The sequence below is a fragment of the Genypterus blacodes genome, unplaced genomic scaffold (assembly GCF_046128005.1).
Source record: "Genypterus blacodes isolate CSIRO-AG114 ecotype Tasmania unplaced genomic scaffold, CSIRO-AGI_Gbla_v1 ptg000067l_1, whole genome shotgun sequence".
NCBI classification, from domain to species: Eukaryota; Metazoa; Chordata; class Actinopteri; order Ophidiiformes; family Ophidiidae; genus Genypterus; species Genypterus blacodes.
In genome coordinates this window covers 8,668,518-8,686,319 of record NW_027466879.1, presented here as the reverse complement: position 1 = coordinate 8,686,319, position 17,802 = coordinate 8,668,518, and the positions used below count along the sequence as shown (strand labels likewise).

General features: G+C 40.4%; 2 protein-coding genes across 3 annotated transcripts in view; one reads left to right on the top strand and one right to left on the bottom strand.

The window, feature by feature from the left end:
* tspan4a (tetraspanin 4a) overlaps positions 1–2,043 on the top strand; it is a 90,928-nt gene extending 88,885 nt beyond the window's left edge. For both annotated transcript variants that reach the window (XM_076155281.1, XM_076155279.1), the window contains 2 exons: positions 197–280; positions 1,551–2,043. In XM_076155281.1, the coding sequence (XP_076011396.1) occupies positions 197–280; positions 1,551–1,619 (153 nt within the window). In that variant the 3' untranslated portion in view covers positions 1,620–2,043. The remainder of the gene's footprint in view (positions 1–196; positions 281–1,550) is intronic.
* An 11,994-nt stretch (positions 2,044–14,037) lies between these two features.
* Positions 14,038–17,802, bottom strand: part of ddb1 (damage-specific DNA binding protein 1) — a 31,118-nt gene continuing 27,353 nt past the window's right edge. The window contains exons 25-27 of the mRNA XM_076155746.1: positions 16,810–16,912; positions 16,154–16,277; positions 14,038–14,700 (exon numbers count right to left, since the gene is read on the bottom strand). Coding sequence (XP_076011861.1) covers positions 14,617–14,700; positions 16,154–16,277; positions 16,810–16,912 — 311 coding nt within the window. The 3' untranslated portion in view covers positions 14,038–14,616. The remainder of the gene's footprint in view (positions 14,701–16,153; positions 16,278–16,809; positions 16,913–17,802) is intronic.

Genomic DNA, 17,802 nt, shown 5'->3' with positions numbered 1-17,802 from the left:
AAAAATGTAACAGTAATAACAGTAGATCAGAAAGAAAGTCCTTGTTTGTTTGTTTTGCTTGCTTGTTTGTTTTCTTGGCTAAGGTAAATGTGATTAGCTAAATCCTTTTGCTAGGCTTTTACATACTACATTGGACATGCTGTCAATATTTGTCTAATTACAATTCCTCATGCTGTTGGTGTGTTTGTCTCCACAGCCGTGCTACGAGCGAGTGAAGGACTGGCTGAACGAGAACCTGGTGGCCCTGTGGATCTTTGCTCTATGCACTGCACTCACTCAGGTAATCACGGCGTTTAAGCAATGTGATATCAGAGCTATTGATATGTGCAGAGCTAAAAGTTCAAGTCTCCTTTATTGGTTGATGTAAGTTAGAATAGTACATTTTCTCTTCCCCAGCTGTGTGGTATTTGACGCTCTTACATATTCCTTGGAAATTTAATCTTTTGCAGATTTTGTGAAACCGCTTTTTTGCTATTTCAAACCCTGCAGTGTGGAAATCTTACATTGCAACAAAATGAAATCCAAAACCAATCATTTGTTAATTACCACCAGACATCTGTCGTGTGTTAATTTGTGAGGATGTTGGCAGCAGTTTGTAATTCTGCGATTGGTTTCTTTGAAATGCAATTGTTTCACATGAAAAATTAGTTGTGTTACATTACAGTGTTGTTTGTACCCATGGTTGACTCTCCTCTCTACTACTATGGTAAATTAATGTGCTCTCGAGAGTACTTTAATAATTCTAACATTTCTTGCCATGATAAAATAAATACACAATGACAATAGAGACCAGGACAATAATTAGCATTATACATTTAATACACTTAAACAATATTTATCCATGAGTAGTTTATCAGCAGATCTATTTCCACTCCACTGAAGATGCAATAGAAGCTGTTGTGTCAGGAATTCAGCGTACAAATTACCTGGCACTTGGCACCAAAATGGAGTGAAGCCAGTTGTGAATGAATGTTGTTAATAACTCCTGTGCTTTATCTGCAACCGCAGTTTAGAATGTCTATGTGGAGGAGGATCTTTATCAGTGGCTATAAAACCTTCTTCCTTGATTACCACAGCTTGCCATGTTTCCTCTCTCTCCTTGCTTTACCCACACCAGCTTAATCATGTCCGCCAGACCCATTAGCGCCACACTTGGGTTGAGTTTGTAGCTATGGCTAGAAATAAGCAAATGAAACTCACAGCGGATGGCTTTTGTCATAAAGAATCAATTTGGCCTTGTGAACATCTCTTGTGGTGTCAACGTGAGACGGGTCCATCTTGAGCAGAGCGCCTCTATGGTGGATGCCGCCGTTGAAATACACACACAACAAACAAACTAAACTCAATTTGCTCACAAACACAGCAAAACAAGTACTTCTTCAGCACAATGCAATCAAAAGTGTTGTGGTGTACGGGATTTTAGAGACAATAAAATATTACATTTCTTGTGAACTGTGTGCTGTTTGTGTGCTAGCTAGCTGATCACTTGGAAGAGCTGTGCGTTTTCATTGGTCTCTTACAGTAAATCTTTCTCTTGTGTTGTTGTGCAGATCCTGGGCCTGGTTTTCTCTATGACTATGTTCTGTCAAGCAGTGAAAGTGGAGACCTTTTACGCCTAACAATCCACCTCTCTGCCCTTCAACACACTGGGAATGTTTTCCGCCTCAGAGGGACTGACATAAAACCACCCTCCTCCCCTAAAACAGACATTTCTCTCCAATGCTTGTCCTCTCTATGACATTCCCGCCTGGATGTTACCAGTTCACATTTTCCTTTTTACTATCAACAAGCACAGTGTCAGTGTAATACCTGAAATTGTTATGGTTTGCTTTGTGTCAAATGCTAATTTCTGTGACCAACCTTATGAAGCCGTATTATGAGCATATATATAAAAAATGTGTAACCCTTTTTTTAAAATACTGTATATGTTTTGTTTTAAATTATTTTATGGTTTCTATGTGATTTTAAATACAAGAGGGAAGGTGGGCTACTGAAGTGCTGCAAGTGCATGTCTCCTGTGATGGTGTGTATTAAATGTTATGACTTGACTAAACAGAACATGTCAGCTTGTCATTCATCATCTGACTGTAAATACATCTTATTCTTTGCACCTTGTCACCCCTAAGGCAGAATTATGTTCTGCGTGTTCGCTGAGTCACAAGGGTCTGCTGCAGTCAGCTGGAACTCATCACGATACAAAAGAGCAGACAGGATGCTCCAGTTTCAGTCCAATTTACAATGTTCTGCTACAAACGTTCGTCCAAAAATGCGGGTGAGGGCATAACACAAAACTAGCTTGCTTGTTATCGGGTTTAAACAGACAGGTGAAGTTAATTATTTCGTCAGCACACTTGTGGAGTGTAATTTGGGCAAACACGCCAAGGATGTTTAACACAATACCATTAATTCTACCTGACCCCATATGACCTTCATCAGGGGCCTTTATCTCACAGCAGAGGTTCACTGATTACCACCATGCAACCAGAGAGAAGATCCATGTGTTCAGGTTTCAGAAGTTTTTTAGCTCAATGCGTTAAGTCAGTTTTCAGGTCCAAGGAACAATGTGAGGCAGTTGCAGGAAGTGCTGACTTTGAGACAGTCCAGGAACTGCCTGGAAGAAAATACGCTGAAAATGCTAAAAACATACAACATAGTACACCAAGATGTGGACATGTGTAGTACACGGAGTCATGTAAAAGAAGCAGCAGAAGATTTGCTCCACATCTGCAAGCAACAGGAGCTCATTGTAGTTTTGGCAAACCTCATCACTTCTGATAGATAAACATCACCTTTCACTCAAACCATATTCCCAGCAGGGACTGGGCTGCTCACAGCATGGTGGTTCTCCGTGTTCTGATGAATGGCTGTCTTTCATATTAGTAGCACTGTTCTGCAAATACTGCTTTAATTTGCATGCAGTAGTTTGTTTTTGTTTGACTCTCCTCAGTGTGAGCAGTGAAACGAAGCACTGACATATTCCATACCTATGAAATTAATTCATTCAATATGGATTTCGATTTACATGGACCATGACACAAGAGTGATTACATTATGAATATTCTGTCTGAGGAATTGAAATTAATAGGCAGCCTGTGGCTAAATGCCTTCCAGCACCAAACCTCTGATGACAAACATTCATTGGCACTTGAAACCCTGTCTAACCTTTTTTTGGGCTCCTTAAGTTTCTTATTTATGCACTTTGGGCTCTTAGCTATAGGCCAGGCTGTAAGAACACCACAGAAACAAGCTGATCCAACATCGCCATAAGAAGAAATCTTTAAGAGGTGTGCAGTCACATTTAGGATTCCAAGCACAGGAAGGTGCAGGAACTGTTTTACATTTGTTAAGACATTTTCTTCCCACTTTTCCTTTTATTTCATAAAACAACCTGGAGCTCTGAGAGTGCAAGTCCCAGAGTAATGAACTCTGGTGGGTAGTTTTCATATGTGCTCTCCTGAATGAAATTACACAGATCAGTCTGCGGTGCAATGACAGATTAGCATTAAATTGTGAGTGAAAACTGAAATAAGAAAAATAAGGAAAAAGCATGAAATACCCTCCATCTTCTTTTAACTGTTATTAAAATACAAAAGGTTGAAGGTATGTTGTCCCAGCTAAGACCTCTTGTGATCACACCCACAAATTTGTTAATTTAAGGTCTTGTTAAATGCTCTTAAAGTGATGTTATGACCTGAAGGCATCACTTGTGGTTGGTAAATTGAACTTGCGCAGGCTAAAGCAAGGTTCTCTTGCCGGTTCAAGCTACACCCATGATAAGCAAGTGTGGTTATTCCTCTGTCAAACATGTACAATAAACCTGGGTTTCCTGCCCTAACGATGACAGCGCCAACTGGTTGTGACCCCACCTTTGCATTCAAAATAAGTGACTGCCAGATGCGTGGATTGCAAGAAAAGGGGCTGATGGTTGACACTGGAGCAGCGTCACGTCAAGGAGACTTTACTATCTGAACGCTCTAAATGATGAAGATGTTGATGGATGTCATGGGTGTGATGATATTCAAACATAGCCCGAAGATGTACTGTAATTATGAGGATGTGTCAAAGTTGTAGAATGTTACAGATGGAATGAAAATCAAGGGTGAGATTGAAGTCTAGCCGTCTAACTGTGAAGTCTGCATTAAAAATAAATTTGCAACAGAGAGCCTGATGTAAGAGCAAAAGCAGCTCTCAAGCTAGTACTGCTTGATTTGGTGTTACCTAAAGAGCCAGTGGCAAAAGATGGCTTTAAATACACAATAGTACTTACAGAGCATTGGGTCAGAAAATGGAATAGAGTTGACCGCAAAAGACTTTCAGATATTGTTCAGCACATTACTCACCTCATTACAATTGGACAGCTGAGAGGAGCTGGAGTACACAGTTTGAAATGGCAAAATGCAGGCTACTGGAGAGCAACCCAACCAAGATGTTGTTGACATACTGTACGCTTTGATGACTGCAGCAGTTATTCACAACAGGTGTTATAACAGATGTGTCGTAGTTGACAGGGAAAAGGCCAAATCTTTCAAAGATGAAATATTTGGATCTGAAAAGGGAATTTTTGTTGGATATGACAAAAGCAGCGCATCATACCTAGTCTACTACCCAGACACAGGAAGAGTCCTTAAACACAGGTTAGTCAGCAAATTTCAGAGCCGAGGGAACAGCACTGGACAGCTGCTAAACATGTGTCGAGATATTTGAAGGCTACAATAAATCAGGAGGTGTGTTCGAAGAAAAGTGAGGATAAACTTGAGCTTGTGGCATACAGTGATGCTGACTGGGCAGCAGATCAGACTGACAGACGCAGCACAACAAGGTACTGTTTTAGTTTTTTCTGTAACAACCTTAAAAGTTTAATACCAATGTGTAAAGGCTTGAAGGACACAGACTGAGAATACCTTAAAAGCTGTGTGTCTTTGGAGCCTTGGACCAAATATTCTTTTGGCAGGTCTCTGGTTCCCAACATGGATCCATGATAAAGAGCCTCAGGCTGAGATGTAGTTTGAAAATGTCAACATGGCTACAATATTTACCCACTTGCTGAAACCAGACAAGAGTGTTTTCACATATCGATGTTTGGATATTTGGTCAGTTATAACCTGTGGACCCGTGTGTTCATGCTGTGTGTATTTAAGGTGACCTTATTAGGATATAAGTCAACTTTATGTGTATAATCCTTATTATTTAGATAAGCCTCTTACAAATCCACATTGCTTCACACACAAACCATGAAACTAATCAATGAAAATGACATTTATGAACCTCAGAGCCATAGACAAAAAAAACTGACACAGAAATCACATTTTTGTTCTGAATGCATCTATGCAAGATGGCCCTGCCCTGCGTCGACACAGACAGCAGTGGGTGTTTTGCGTGACTGTTCCAGCGACTGTTACTAGCTAGACGGTGTCGCGGTACATGTGGATCAATACAAATATGAAGGACAGGAAGGGGACGAGTATAATGTGATTTTTGGACTGCATCCATGCCAAAATCATCCTGCAAATTCGTAAGCTGTGCCCTTCTATGTGATGCGGCCCAAATTGTTCCTCGCCACGATTCAACGTGTGCCAAATGTATAAATTGTGTTTTCACGCAACTAATTCAAGCCACTGAATAGATGAGTATATCTTGTGTTGGGTGATGTAGGCATCGTCGTATGTCAGAGCCAACATGTCTTCTGGGAGGAAGTGTGTTTTAGCACCATGCAGCAGGAAGCGAGGGTGGTGTAATTAAAGGGATCTAATTGTGTACACTCCATAAACGCTTGACGATAAATTGTGCATGCTTTGCACAGCACAACAACATCATTCATTCCGTATTGAGCCAACTCCTTTTGGAAATGAAACACCCCATCACACGCTTCATTGTACCATTGCTCGAAATCTTTCTTGCTCACATATGTTATCACACGCCAACATAATCGTTATTCTCAAGGGATGTATGGACATTTTTTTGCATCTTCAAAACCTAAAGCCACAGGAGTCTTTGATCAATGCATCGGCAAAGAACGACACAAACCGAGCATCTCTGCAGTGTTGTTGGGGAAGTTTTTAGAAAACAAAGGATATTAGGATCCAACTAAACTTTTATCTTTATGTAGAGGAGCTTTAGAGATTTTTAACACTTGAGCCAATAAAGGACCATAGGATGCTGGTGCCCCCACAGGTTTGATGGGGTCAGGGATCACAGAGGTTAAACTCATCCCCATCCCCACTGCCCCTTTGGTAATGATTTGAATGGTGTATAGTACTTCTTTTCTTCTTTTCCTTTCGGCTGCTCCCTTCAGGGGTCCCCACAGCAATATAAATAAAGTGTAAAGTACATTATATCATATTTGGTTATGTGGAATAACCCTAACTCTAACCCGAACCCTCTAACTGGAACCCTAACAATGGCCTTGATAGGCTTGATGAAACCACAACAACTTCACAGATAAAAGAGAGGCATTAGAACTGAACACCCTGGATGGCAGATGACAGTTGGAACAAAACTATTCATCAAAGAGCTGAAAAGGCTGAAAGCCCTCAATAGATCTGTGAACAGGGGGAGCCTTCCTAGCTCGATTAATCAGAAAGTGTGGTTACTTACAGCACAGCAAATTTCCCTCCATTAAACCCAAGCTTCTCCTCATTTTTCTCACAGATTCAAGTCCTCATGACTGCAGTTCTGTTTCCTTTCTCCCTGCAATGCACATGCAATATTCACACTCACATTCATGGCCTTTCTCCCATCTTGTGCTTGATCAATAAATCATACCTGTGTTCTTGCTCCTTCACCTCTCCATCCCTTTGTCTTGTTGCCTCAGCCAAAGCCTGAGCCATGCTGAGCTGAGCTGATAAAAAGCATAGATGGATGGCCTTTTCAAACTGTGGGAAAATGACTAGAATTCAGGTCATCCCTTGCCTTTGTGAGTCAGGTCTCCAATATGGATCCAAAGAGGAGTCGCTTTATTCATGGCTTGAACAGTTGTCATAAATCCCGAAAGAAGTCCTCCTGAAGCCTTGTGAGAACAGAAACTATAGCCAACACACTAGTACTCACTCAAAAGTGGTTCTTTTTGCAACTCTTACAAAGAACTGGTACCAATGCTGAAACTGAGGAATAACATGAAAGCCACTTGATGTCCGTGACTCATTATTGCTGCCAGATACTTGGAGTTTAAGAGTCTCCAACATTTTCTCAATCTTGCTGGCCCCCTGTGCCCAAATCTGCAGGTTTCCAGTCCTCTACTACACAAGTAAAAAAGATAGAAAGCTGTAGCTGAACGGGCCAAAGTGGTGTCCTCCTCTCCGTGTAGCAGTGTATCAAACACTGGCTGAGTTAATTTACATCTCTATTGATCAACTGGCACAATAAATTACTGTACAACTTGTAAGCTGCAGAAAATAACTTCAACCTGAGCTCCTCAAATCAATTTTAAGAATCTTTTTCAGGTGAGAGAGAAAACCTTGCAGGATAGCCCGTTGACACCTTCAGTAATTCCCATAATGCTTTAGATTTAGAGTTCAGAACGATTATCCCTGTTTGTGCGCTGGTGTCTGTTGACTGATAATGAATCTGTCAGGACGTGTCATGAAAGGCAAACATGCTGCTACTGGGAAACACCTCATTTGTGTTGATGTATCAGCAGAGAAGCTGAAAATATAGGGGTGTTTATCCGTGATAATAAAAATGTCCTTGTGTTCTTGTGTGTTGTGTGGAGGTGAGCCAAAATCCTAATAATTTCTCCCATGATAATTGGGCTTATTAACTTTCATATCATTTACAACATAAATAAATTCAGGCCAATTGCTCTGAATACTGAGTGAGAATCCCTTGTAATTTGAAATAACATTGATTTTGTAGAGTAACTCAGCCTCTTCTGAACAAAAAACACGCACTTAATTAAACAAACACTCTAAAATGTCAGTAATCAATGTTTTGATGGCCTCAAGTATTCACTGATCTTATTTGCTTTAATAAGCTAATATAATCATATATATAACAGGACTCAATCCAGCTTTTAGCGTTCTGTCTTGAACTAGATCATGACAGGAGTTCAAATCAAGGATACCAAACAAAAGGCTGATATTTAATTGACACTCACAACTCTCTGAAAGCAATATTTCAACAGACGGTTCAGATTTGTGGGAAGAGGGGATTATGGGTTATGTGTCGCAGCACAAAGACATTACACGATGTTGATGAAGGTTATTTCACACCTGCATAGTTTTGAGTAAGTGAGTTCGGTCTGGTCTCAAACTACATCTGCCGCTGTTCAGCTGTGGTGGGAACACGAGCCGAAAGACTTCTTTTAAACAAATGACTCAATCTGCCTTTTTGCTCACTGTAAACTTAAATATTGAATCTTTGATCTCAGTTAATCAGAGGAAAGAAAACAGCAGCAGCACATTGGTTATCTAGAACTAGACAGCGCAGTGTTTTTGCGTGGTTATTGTAAACTATGCCTTTGATTACCCATTGGGATGATGTGGCAACTGGCAAAATGTCATGTAACCATTAATGTCATTTCCCCTGGGGTATAATGTAGAAAACCACTACTTGGTTTGTTCAGTGCAGAAAATGTAACAATCAGATTATTATACATTTCAAGTGGTTTGTTAAATTTGTTCTGTATGTCGTGTCCGCACAGGAAGATTAATCAATAAAGCAATAAACAATAGATAACCCTGCACACAGTTAGTTAGGACATGTGTGCATCAACTCCAGCTACTGACATTTACAAAATCCATTCATATTTAACAAACGATACAATATATTTATCTTGTCAGATTGTGGATGAGCAAACGTTTTACATTCATTTTGCATTTCATTGAAAATAAATGTCTGCAGGTTTTACTGCCTTGATGTAAAAGCTTGCAGGCTGTGTGACAGACGTAATGGGTTTATGATCCCCTGATCATAAAGAAGACGTGTGGATGTTGTAACAAATACAAATCTTATAAATACAATTTATTCCCTGTATGTATTGATTATGAAATTCATTCAGGGAACTTTTGGAGCAGATCCAGTGGAGTACCAGGCCAGCATAACACGTGGGAGTTTAATTGAAGCATAGAAAAGCTACTTGAGCTTTGTTTGGTATCTCCTGCATTACTATCCACACATTTATTCCAACAATATCCGAAAATGTGTGGGTTTCCCTTCTGAAATGTGATTATGTTGCAACAGCTTGGTAAGTATCTCATTGTGGCTATCAGTGCAAAGCTCCATTGTGAAACAGTCTCAGTCTCATACTGTGTGCTAAAAAAGACGCACATGCCTTATGTAGGGCACCTCAGATTTAATATTTCATGAAGTGTGCCTGAGCATCAACACCATCTTACATCAAATATGATTACAATCTCACAGAACAGTGTTCTCACATCTTCAGAGAGATTCCACAGCTTATCTGTGGTCACTTTATATTTCCAAAGAGAGTTAATCAGCAGTGCACTCACAAGCACAAGCTCTGTTGGACCATTGTGTGTCAATACTGATGTATTGATATCACTGTGTCACTATTTAGACTCATGGTCTTCCTCCTCTGTTATTAGGGACAACAGAGGGATTGGGAAATGAAATGAAGTGATCAACAATGTAAACTTCTAGTAATCTAATTCCACAATAGTTCTTTGGATAGCAAAGCCTGAATGCAGTGCTGCAGACACATTTCTCTAGGCTGTGAAAAAGTATCTTCATAAACACGTATCTCTGGAATCTCTTAGTGTCAGATTTAGAGGGAATATTTATTCTTATCAGACAAACCGCACCAAAGACATTCTGGCATTCATTCACAAAGCATTCAGATCCTGCTAAATGTGAAAAACACTGAACCTGAACAAAAACCAGAAAGAAATACCAGCATCAGATTTCCTCATTCAGAATCACAGACCTGCAACCCAAAACAGAAACCAGGCTCGCCTTCAGCTGGGCCAGGGCCGAGTGCATTAGCATACTGTTTTGACTCTATAAAATGGTCCACTTCTGTCCGCTGGGAAAATGACGGGTTCATCCAGGGACAATTCTACTGTCTAGCACAGACATCTGGCCCTAAATACAAATTAACAAAGAGACGACTGCTGGAAAACGATAATGAAATGAAAACACTGTATGTCAAAATAAAGCTGCAAGCAGTGAGTGGGCTTGGTAACAAATTAAAAATTCTGATGGTTTACATGGAGTCACCATTGGGGGAAAAAAAAGTCCCAGTCATTTTGGCTACATGTGGATTAAATGAAAATTACTTTTGATCACTTTAAAAATTTCTCATGCATACTGGAAAATCCGCTCTTTTCTAAAGGGAAATAACAACAAAAGCCCTGCTAAACAAATTTCACTCAAATGAGGTAAAATATTTCCTTCGATATGAAAGAACAGAAAAGAAAATTGCACCAAAAAAAATCTGCTTTTTAATGTCAATAAAACTTAGGCCCAAAGAAGCAGAGATTGGAATTCCAGAGCCTTTAAATTAACTTTGACGATGGTCACATACGTTGCTCGGCAACAGCAAAGAATCTGTGCGTAACATTTGACGAGGACGTGACATTCAGCAGCCATATTAACAATGTGACAAGGGTTGCATACTTTCATATCCAAAATATCACCAGAATCAGACCGTTCCTTAGAAAAGCAGATGCTAAAACTTGAATTTGCATTTGTCACCTCCAGACTGGATTATTGTAACATGCTCTTTTCTGGCTTGAGCTCTACTCTCCTTTTTACAGGAGAGCAATTAGACAATCATCTTACATCCTGTGACTGTACTGACCACTTCTCTGGTCAGTTTTTCATCTCTGTGGCTCCTGAGCTCTCTGGAGTCTTTCTAAAGAGCTTTTTGGCAGGGTCGGAAAAAGGATTGGATGTTGATCTCTCTTCTAGTGTCTCCATTGATGAGGCTACTCACATGCAGAGTCACTCCCATACGACACTTTATTTGCAATATCTGTACTGTACATGTGAGTCTTGCATGCTACTCTTTTATGGGTTAGATAACCAAATTTAATTTCTGCCGTCACACACTGAGAAATTACCATACCTAACATCTTGCTGAGTCAACATAATTGCCTGCAGAGATTGGTCTGTGGTGAACAGGAGTGTGAGTCATTCTAATTCAGTTCAGACAAGGAAAGAGGAGAAGTCAATACTGATGGAAAGATCATTTTGAATATTGTGTCCTTGTTAAGGGAGGATGAATCATGAATTTAAATGAATGTATTCAGTCACCACTTGTGGTTTGTGGTTCTCCCCTCTGTTTAATGCAGAAATAGTTTGCTTTACATCCTTTGTCCTTATTTTCGTGTAGTAGGGAGTACATGCTGGACATTGTCAGACAAGACAAGAGTCAAGACAAACCAATACATCCCAAACTGCTCTGAAAGTTTGGTTTTTCAGTTGTCTTTTAATGCTGTAACATGCTGAAACCAAACAACCTGTCTATAAAAATACTTAACACACACCCACAGAGAATGGTGCAAGGCTAGTCAGCGAGTGTTTGTTCAGCATCTGTGATTCACTGAACATAGGTCTTAGTTCAGTTAGCCTAACAGAGCAGTGAAGAGCAGAACATTTTGGGAGTGTCCACAGAAAATGACAAAAATGACCTGTTTTCATTCCTTATGCACAGTGGCGCAAATCCGAGAGAGAGTAATGGTTGAGCTTTGTTAGTTTTTGCTTTTAAAGCATTACAAAAGTCAAAGACGGGTTTAACTGCGGGGGAAGAAAGCCACAGCACAAAAACACAAAAACAAAAGCACATGGCTTTGAAGTAGTGACAGGTCAAAAATAACACTGCACAGCTGGCAGAAGTCTCGTTGCTAGGTACTGTCCAGTTAGCATCAGATCCTCCCTGTGAAATATGTAACGGAAAGTTTCATTATTTCTAAGCTGGTGTTCAGTCTCACTCTGGCAGCCTCTTACATTGTAAGACCTTGAAGTAAATACACCACAGAAAATAATGAGGCAGTGGAGAAAACAATGCAGTGTATTATTCTGCACGTTCAGCAGGTCTGACAAGAACACAAAAACTGCCTCACAACACACACTCTTATAGTTCCCTTGTTTGGACATCTGAAATGTATTATAGCTCCCTGGTTAGCTGCTGATACTCTCCTAAGATCATTTGTCACATTTCTGAATAGATTGAAAAGAAATGTCTACCATCCGTCACTGTTTGTTTCCATTTATGCTTACTTTACAAATCTAAGATATCTGTAGTGTATTCATTTGTCTGTTGTTTCTGCTTTTATGCCGCCCTCTTGGCTAGGTCCCTCAGTGAGTCTGGTTAGTTTGAAATGATAAGTTCTGTGTCAAACGTAGAACAATCTTGACAGAGAGGTGTGTATTTATCAACATAGTCCTCTTCAATCACACGTCTGCCACTGACGCTGAGGGGATTTTCGTCCAAAATGCAGCCACAGCTGACTGCAGCATGACGTAAGATGACACAACAGTTAGTGTTGTTCAAAGATCATGGCTAGAACAAGTGTTTAATGACTGCATGCTGGTATAGTTGGTCCATCTTTTTCAGTTCACAGAGCTCAGATGAATGCTGCTGATATGTAAGAAACATCTGATTGAATTCTTCAAATCGTATCGGATGTTAAATATGAGAATGTACCCACAAATAACTTAAAATTATACATCTCAGTGTTTTGTTCCTCTAGTGTGTCTGGAGAGCAAACGCACTTTGAGCATTTGGCCACAACAGCACACCACACACACTAAGAATCCGTTTAAAATCTGCCAGTCCAGACGCTGAACACCAGAAATCTTGCAAACAGATGGATAACAAGCAGTCTTAGAACTTATCAACCATCTGAAATCGTTGCCATGTGTCCCTCACTTGTGTCTAAGTTCCACCCTCTGAAGATGCAAAGAAAAGGTGCAAGGCAACAACATGAGAAAAGAGGAATAGGAATGGAACGTGCTTGCTGAGTGCATCTCAAAGTACTTTCCAGCCTGCATTAGACAGTGAAATATTGTACAGTGCTTTTTCTCCTTTTTGTATGAATGGGTGTATCATTGCGAATTCAGGCCCTCCTTTTGGAAATGCAGCCCAGAAACGTCCTTCAAGGTTCTCTCCATCCACACTCATGCATCTTCAGCAGACAGCAGCACAGCTTTCAATGTTTTCAGAGCGGCTTAACTAATTACAATAAAACTGAAATATTCCCCTGTGATCACTGTTAGAGAATTACAGAGAGATCAGCTGCAGCCATTCAGTGACCTTTTCCTTCCTTCCTTTCCCCCCCGTTCTTTAATTGTTCAGATCTACATTGAACACACATCGTCAATTTGGGCGAACTTTACACCCAAGTAAGTATTTGATCCCTTGCCTATTTTGTAAGTTTGCCCACACACAAAAACGGTCTACAATTTTAATGGTAGGTGAGACAGAATACCAAAAGAACTCATTATTAACAAAATTACTATTTCTATATATAAAAGGTCTTCTTGGCTAAGAGAAGGTGGTTGTCTCCCTCTCACCAAGCTGCCTGCCGATGGTCTTGTAGCCTATTCCAGCCGAGGGCAGGGCTACAATCTTGTACCTGGCATCCCCAGACAGCTCTTTGGTCTTGCCCATGGTTCTAATCTGATTGATTTATTATGCAGACAGGTGTCTTTTATATAGTAACAAGTTGAGATTAGGAGAATCTAAAGGGAGAAGACTAAATCTGTGTGCCTCCTGGGCACATAACCGTCTGTGGGAGCCAGAATTCTTACTGGTTGGTTGGGGATGAAATACTTATTTACCTCAATTAAGTGCATCATTTAGGTTTATAGACCTTTCATTTCTTTATTTGTGGCCAAGCCTCCTCAATCCTTGATCAGCAGAGCAGAAATGAGAGCATTTGGAATGTCCTTAAAAATGGTGAACAAAAAATATTTAGTTCATGGAGCTTCTGTGAAATACTGGATTGATGCAATTGTGTAACAAAACACCGCAGGCAAGAGCCTTATTACAGCAAATGCTGCATCTGAGTGAAACAAATGCACTTCAGTTGGGGGTCAATAAGCCTGAGCGGGAGCCAAACAGTGAGACACCAGTAATGACGGTACTAAAGCAAAGTTTATTAAAAGAAACATGGAGAAAACATCACCAAGACAAAATAGCTACAAATCTAATTTTTCTTATGTTGTTTCTCATAATGTCTTTACTCCAGACTTCAATAATAAACTTAGAAAGTGTATATGAATCAGAAACCGGAGCTGTGGGGGTGTAGAGCGTCTCCTCTTAATGTCGCTGCCTGCCTAAAACCCAGTGCCACACATATCCCAGAGCATGTTTTTGGTTAAGAAAATCTCTGGGTTTTTACTATTTATAGTCACACTTTATTCTACACAAATGCACTCATGCACGCACACAAGCACACACACGCATACGGGCACACACTCAGACCAACGTCTTCACTTTGGTCTCTGTTGTCCAACAGGATGCTACGCACCTCACTTGGAGACTTCAGGCTCTCACCGGCTGACAAATTACTGAAGTCTGAAGGACGAACATGCACAACTGTTTATTTATAATTATGTACAAAGCCATAAAACTCAAACCATTCCCTTCCCTGGTGTTTCCCACCATGATTCCTCCTTCCTTTCACTCAGTGGGAAACAAGATGATGTGCAGGGTTAGTGGATCCTGGTCAGCTCTTCCACGATCTTGATGACCTCATCCACTGTGGCTTCACGTTTCATTCCGCTGCCATCATCGATCTGGAATCGAGTGAGTGCGGAAAATGGTGAGACTAGCAACACGATGCCTAACATCAAATGTCAAAAACAGGTGCATTTAGATTCTTTTGTGCTTCTTCTATTACAGGTCCTGAGGTGAGATGATGTTATGGTGTTTCCACAGATTACAGATTGCATTTAATTGCTGTCCATCATATTGTTTAAATCACATTTCATCAGATTCTCAGTAAATAAATGAATTTAAAAACTAAATAGTGTAGTTGCCCACCATTGAGTTGCCATTTTATGTTCCACTTACAACAAGAAAAGATTTGAAAGGTTTCATGACAATGAATGCAGGCCTGTGTGATAATTTAAATCCATGCTTTTAATCCTGCTTTAAGGCAGACAAACCAGAACCTGCCAAAACATTAGAAAACAAATCATGTGCCTGTAGTGTAGGTCATATTTTATCCTCTCCCTCTGAGGCTGGAAACTCAAACCCAATTCTCGGTGCATCAAACCAAAGTTTTAAAAGGTAATGGAACACCAACAGCACATTTCACTCCTCCGAAAACAAGCAGGGGGGCTCGTTTTGTGTACAAAGCGGCAGATTGTGCTCCGTCTTATCTGAGAGAGTTTGAGACCTGTTTTTTGATTTAATGAATTCAAAAGAGCACAGGAGCAAATAATAAAGATGGTCGACATAGGCTGCAGTTCGTCACAGCTTGGACGGGACAGCATCAATGCTCAGATATTGGCTGGAGCTTAAATAACTTCATATGAAGAGACGCTGTCGTTAACTTGCAGCAGCAGCTTGCGGTTATCGCAAATTTGACCCCTGTTCTGCACTGTGCTATGATGTCTGCCATTTAAATGTCATGCTTTCTGTTCTACTTGCAGTTAAGGTGCCATCAATGAAAACTTCTATCAGCTAATTTACCACAACAACAGCCCCCATATTTGCCCATCATGTAAGTTTCCTTGACTGTACCTTAATAATGAGCCAAAACTCAACTAAATCTACAACTAAAAACTGATTTTCTCTTGTAAAAACACTCACAAGTTGCTGTATTTAGCACGTCTGGCGTAACAGTGCAGTTACTAATGTTCCCCCTTTTCTTTCCCTGGCCTGAATCAGAGACTGGTCTTTAATTTTATGCCTCCAGATATTTTTTGAGATTATTATTTGAACACGCTGCAATGTAAGGTTTTTCAAAATTCCAAAACAGCAGAAATAACAGCATATTTTGCTTCTTTGTGCTCTCGATTACCAAACCTTGTTGTGAAGCCATCAGCTATCAGCTGGGCCAGCAAACTGCCAATGAGGCCGACGATAATAACTGTGATTAATGGCCTTTAAATGAAAAAAATTAATCTTGATTGAATGGACTTTAAGATAACCATTTACATGCATTTCAAGGCTGACAGTAAGATATGAAGATGAACAGATTATAAATCCTTCAGTATGATAGACATGACCATGTGACCCTACCTGTAGAGTGCTGACGACTTCCTGCATCTTGGCCCGGCCCAGATCCAGAAAGCTCTCGATCAGATCCCCGTCGATGAAGCCTGTGGCCTGCTCTGTCTTACGCTCTGTGTGGAAGGACCTCCAGGTGCCAGAGAGTTAAGGACAATACAACTATGCTGCACAGCCTGAGGATCACACTTCAGATACATGAACACGTTCACATTCCAGCCCAGGCAAGCCAACAAATATCCATGGTGATGTGTGGGTTGTTCATCTTATGTTCTTACACATGAAGCAATATGTCATAAAGACGCAAGCTTATAATATGCAATAACACTAAAAGAATATCTGTGATTAGCCAAAAATGTGACAGTTCATAAAGATGCCTGGATAGATCCATACATATACAGATGGATATATATATTAAAAAAAGGCTCAGCTTCAGTATTGGAGTTGCTCTGTGCGACACACATGCACTCGCCTGCATCGTAAATTCATGTCACTATCTTGCAGAGTGCAGTACAACAAGATTTCTGTTACACTCTTTTGAAATGGACAAACACAATTTCTGTCGCTTCACTCTCTGGCTTCACTGCCTGCCAGATGTCCAGATCTGCCAGTGCAGCTTCTCTCTCAGTGTGACAGATGAAGCATACATACGAGTTTCTCAAGGATATAAGCTGTGCTCAATCTTGCCCACACTCTTGATGACCTTGTTGAGGCGATTCTGCAGGTCCAGGAGGAGGCTGTACCAGCCTTCAGATAGGGAGGTCACCAAGCCTGCATCACAAAGTCATTCCATCAGTTCAAGGCACAACCTTTGTTGCTGTTTGCAGCAGATAGTAAACACTCAAACAGCTCAATGTGATTGGCTCAGATTATCACACCTTCATAGAGTTAGAATATGTGTCCATGAAGCTCATGTAGGAGTCTCAGGCTGTGCTGATGTTTGCTGTGCTGTGTGTTAAACATGTTTACACCTGTATAAACAAGCATAGCATTTCATTTTGTTCATTTCAATTTTTTCCCTTGGATTATGCTAAGTGGAATCATTTGTTGTACTATCTGCTTTGAAAGATGACCTCGTCATCTGCCTGCACTCACAACATTCTAAAACATGGCTGCCAATTGTGCCAGATGATGAAGCTCGTCAGGGATCTTTTCATCAAATATGAATACTATACAATGACATAGTAATCGTCCAATGTTTTGGAAGTGAATAAGAGCATGAATAAATAAACAAATATCCAAAAGCTCCATTTTCATAAAGCAAGATTCCTGAAGCTAAGGAGGGAATATGAGGGCAGTAGGCAGTATGGTTTCAATACTACAGCCCAAAGCTCACCTTTGGGCTGAACCTAATTTCATGTGCCCTCCCTTTGCACCCTGACTGACTGATGGCACTTCACAATGCAATAATTTTTTAATGCACACACAATTCCTTTTTTTCTTTCTTTCTATAAATGGTGCATTTTGGGAAATTGCTCTACAGTGTTTATGACCTTCTGCATTGTCATTTGAAAGGTCCAAGTTGAATGTGGTGGAACCAGGAGCTCAGAACCCAAGCCCCTCAAGGTAGCGCTGCCTTAAGGCTGAAAGGGTTAGGAATGCTGAACTCCAAAGAGTAGAATGCAGACCTTTTTACATTTCTATACAGTTCCATGAAAGGG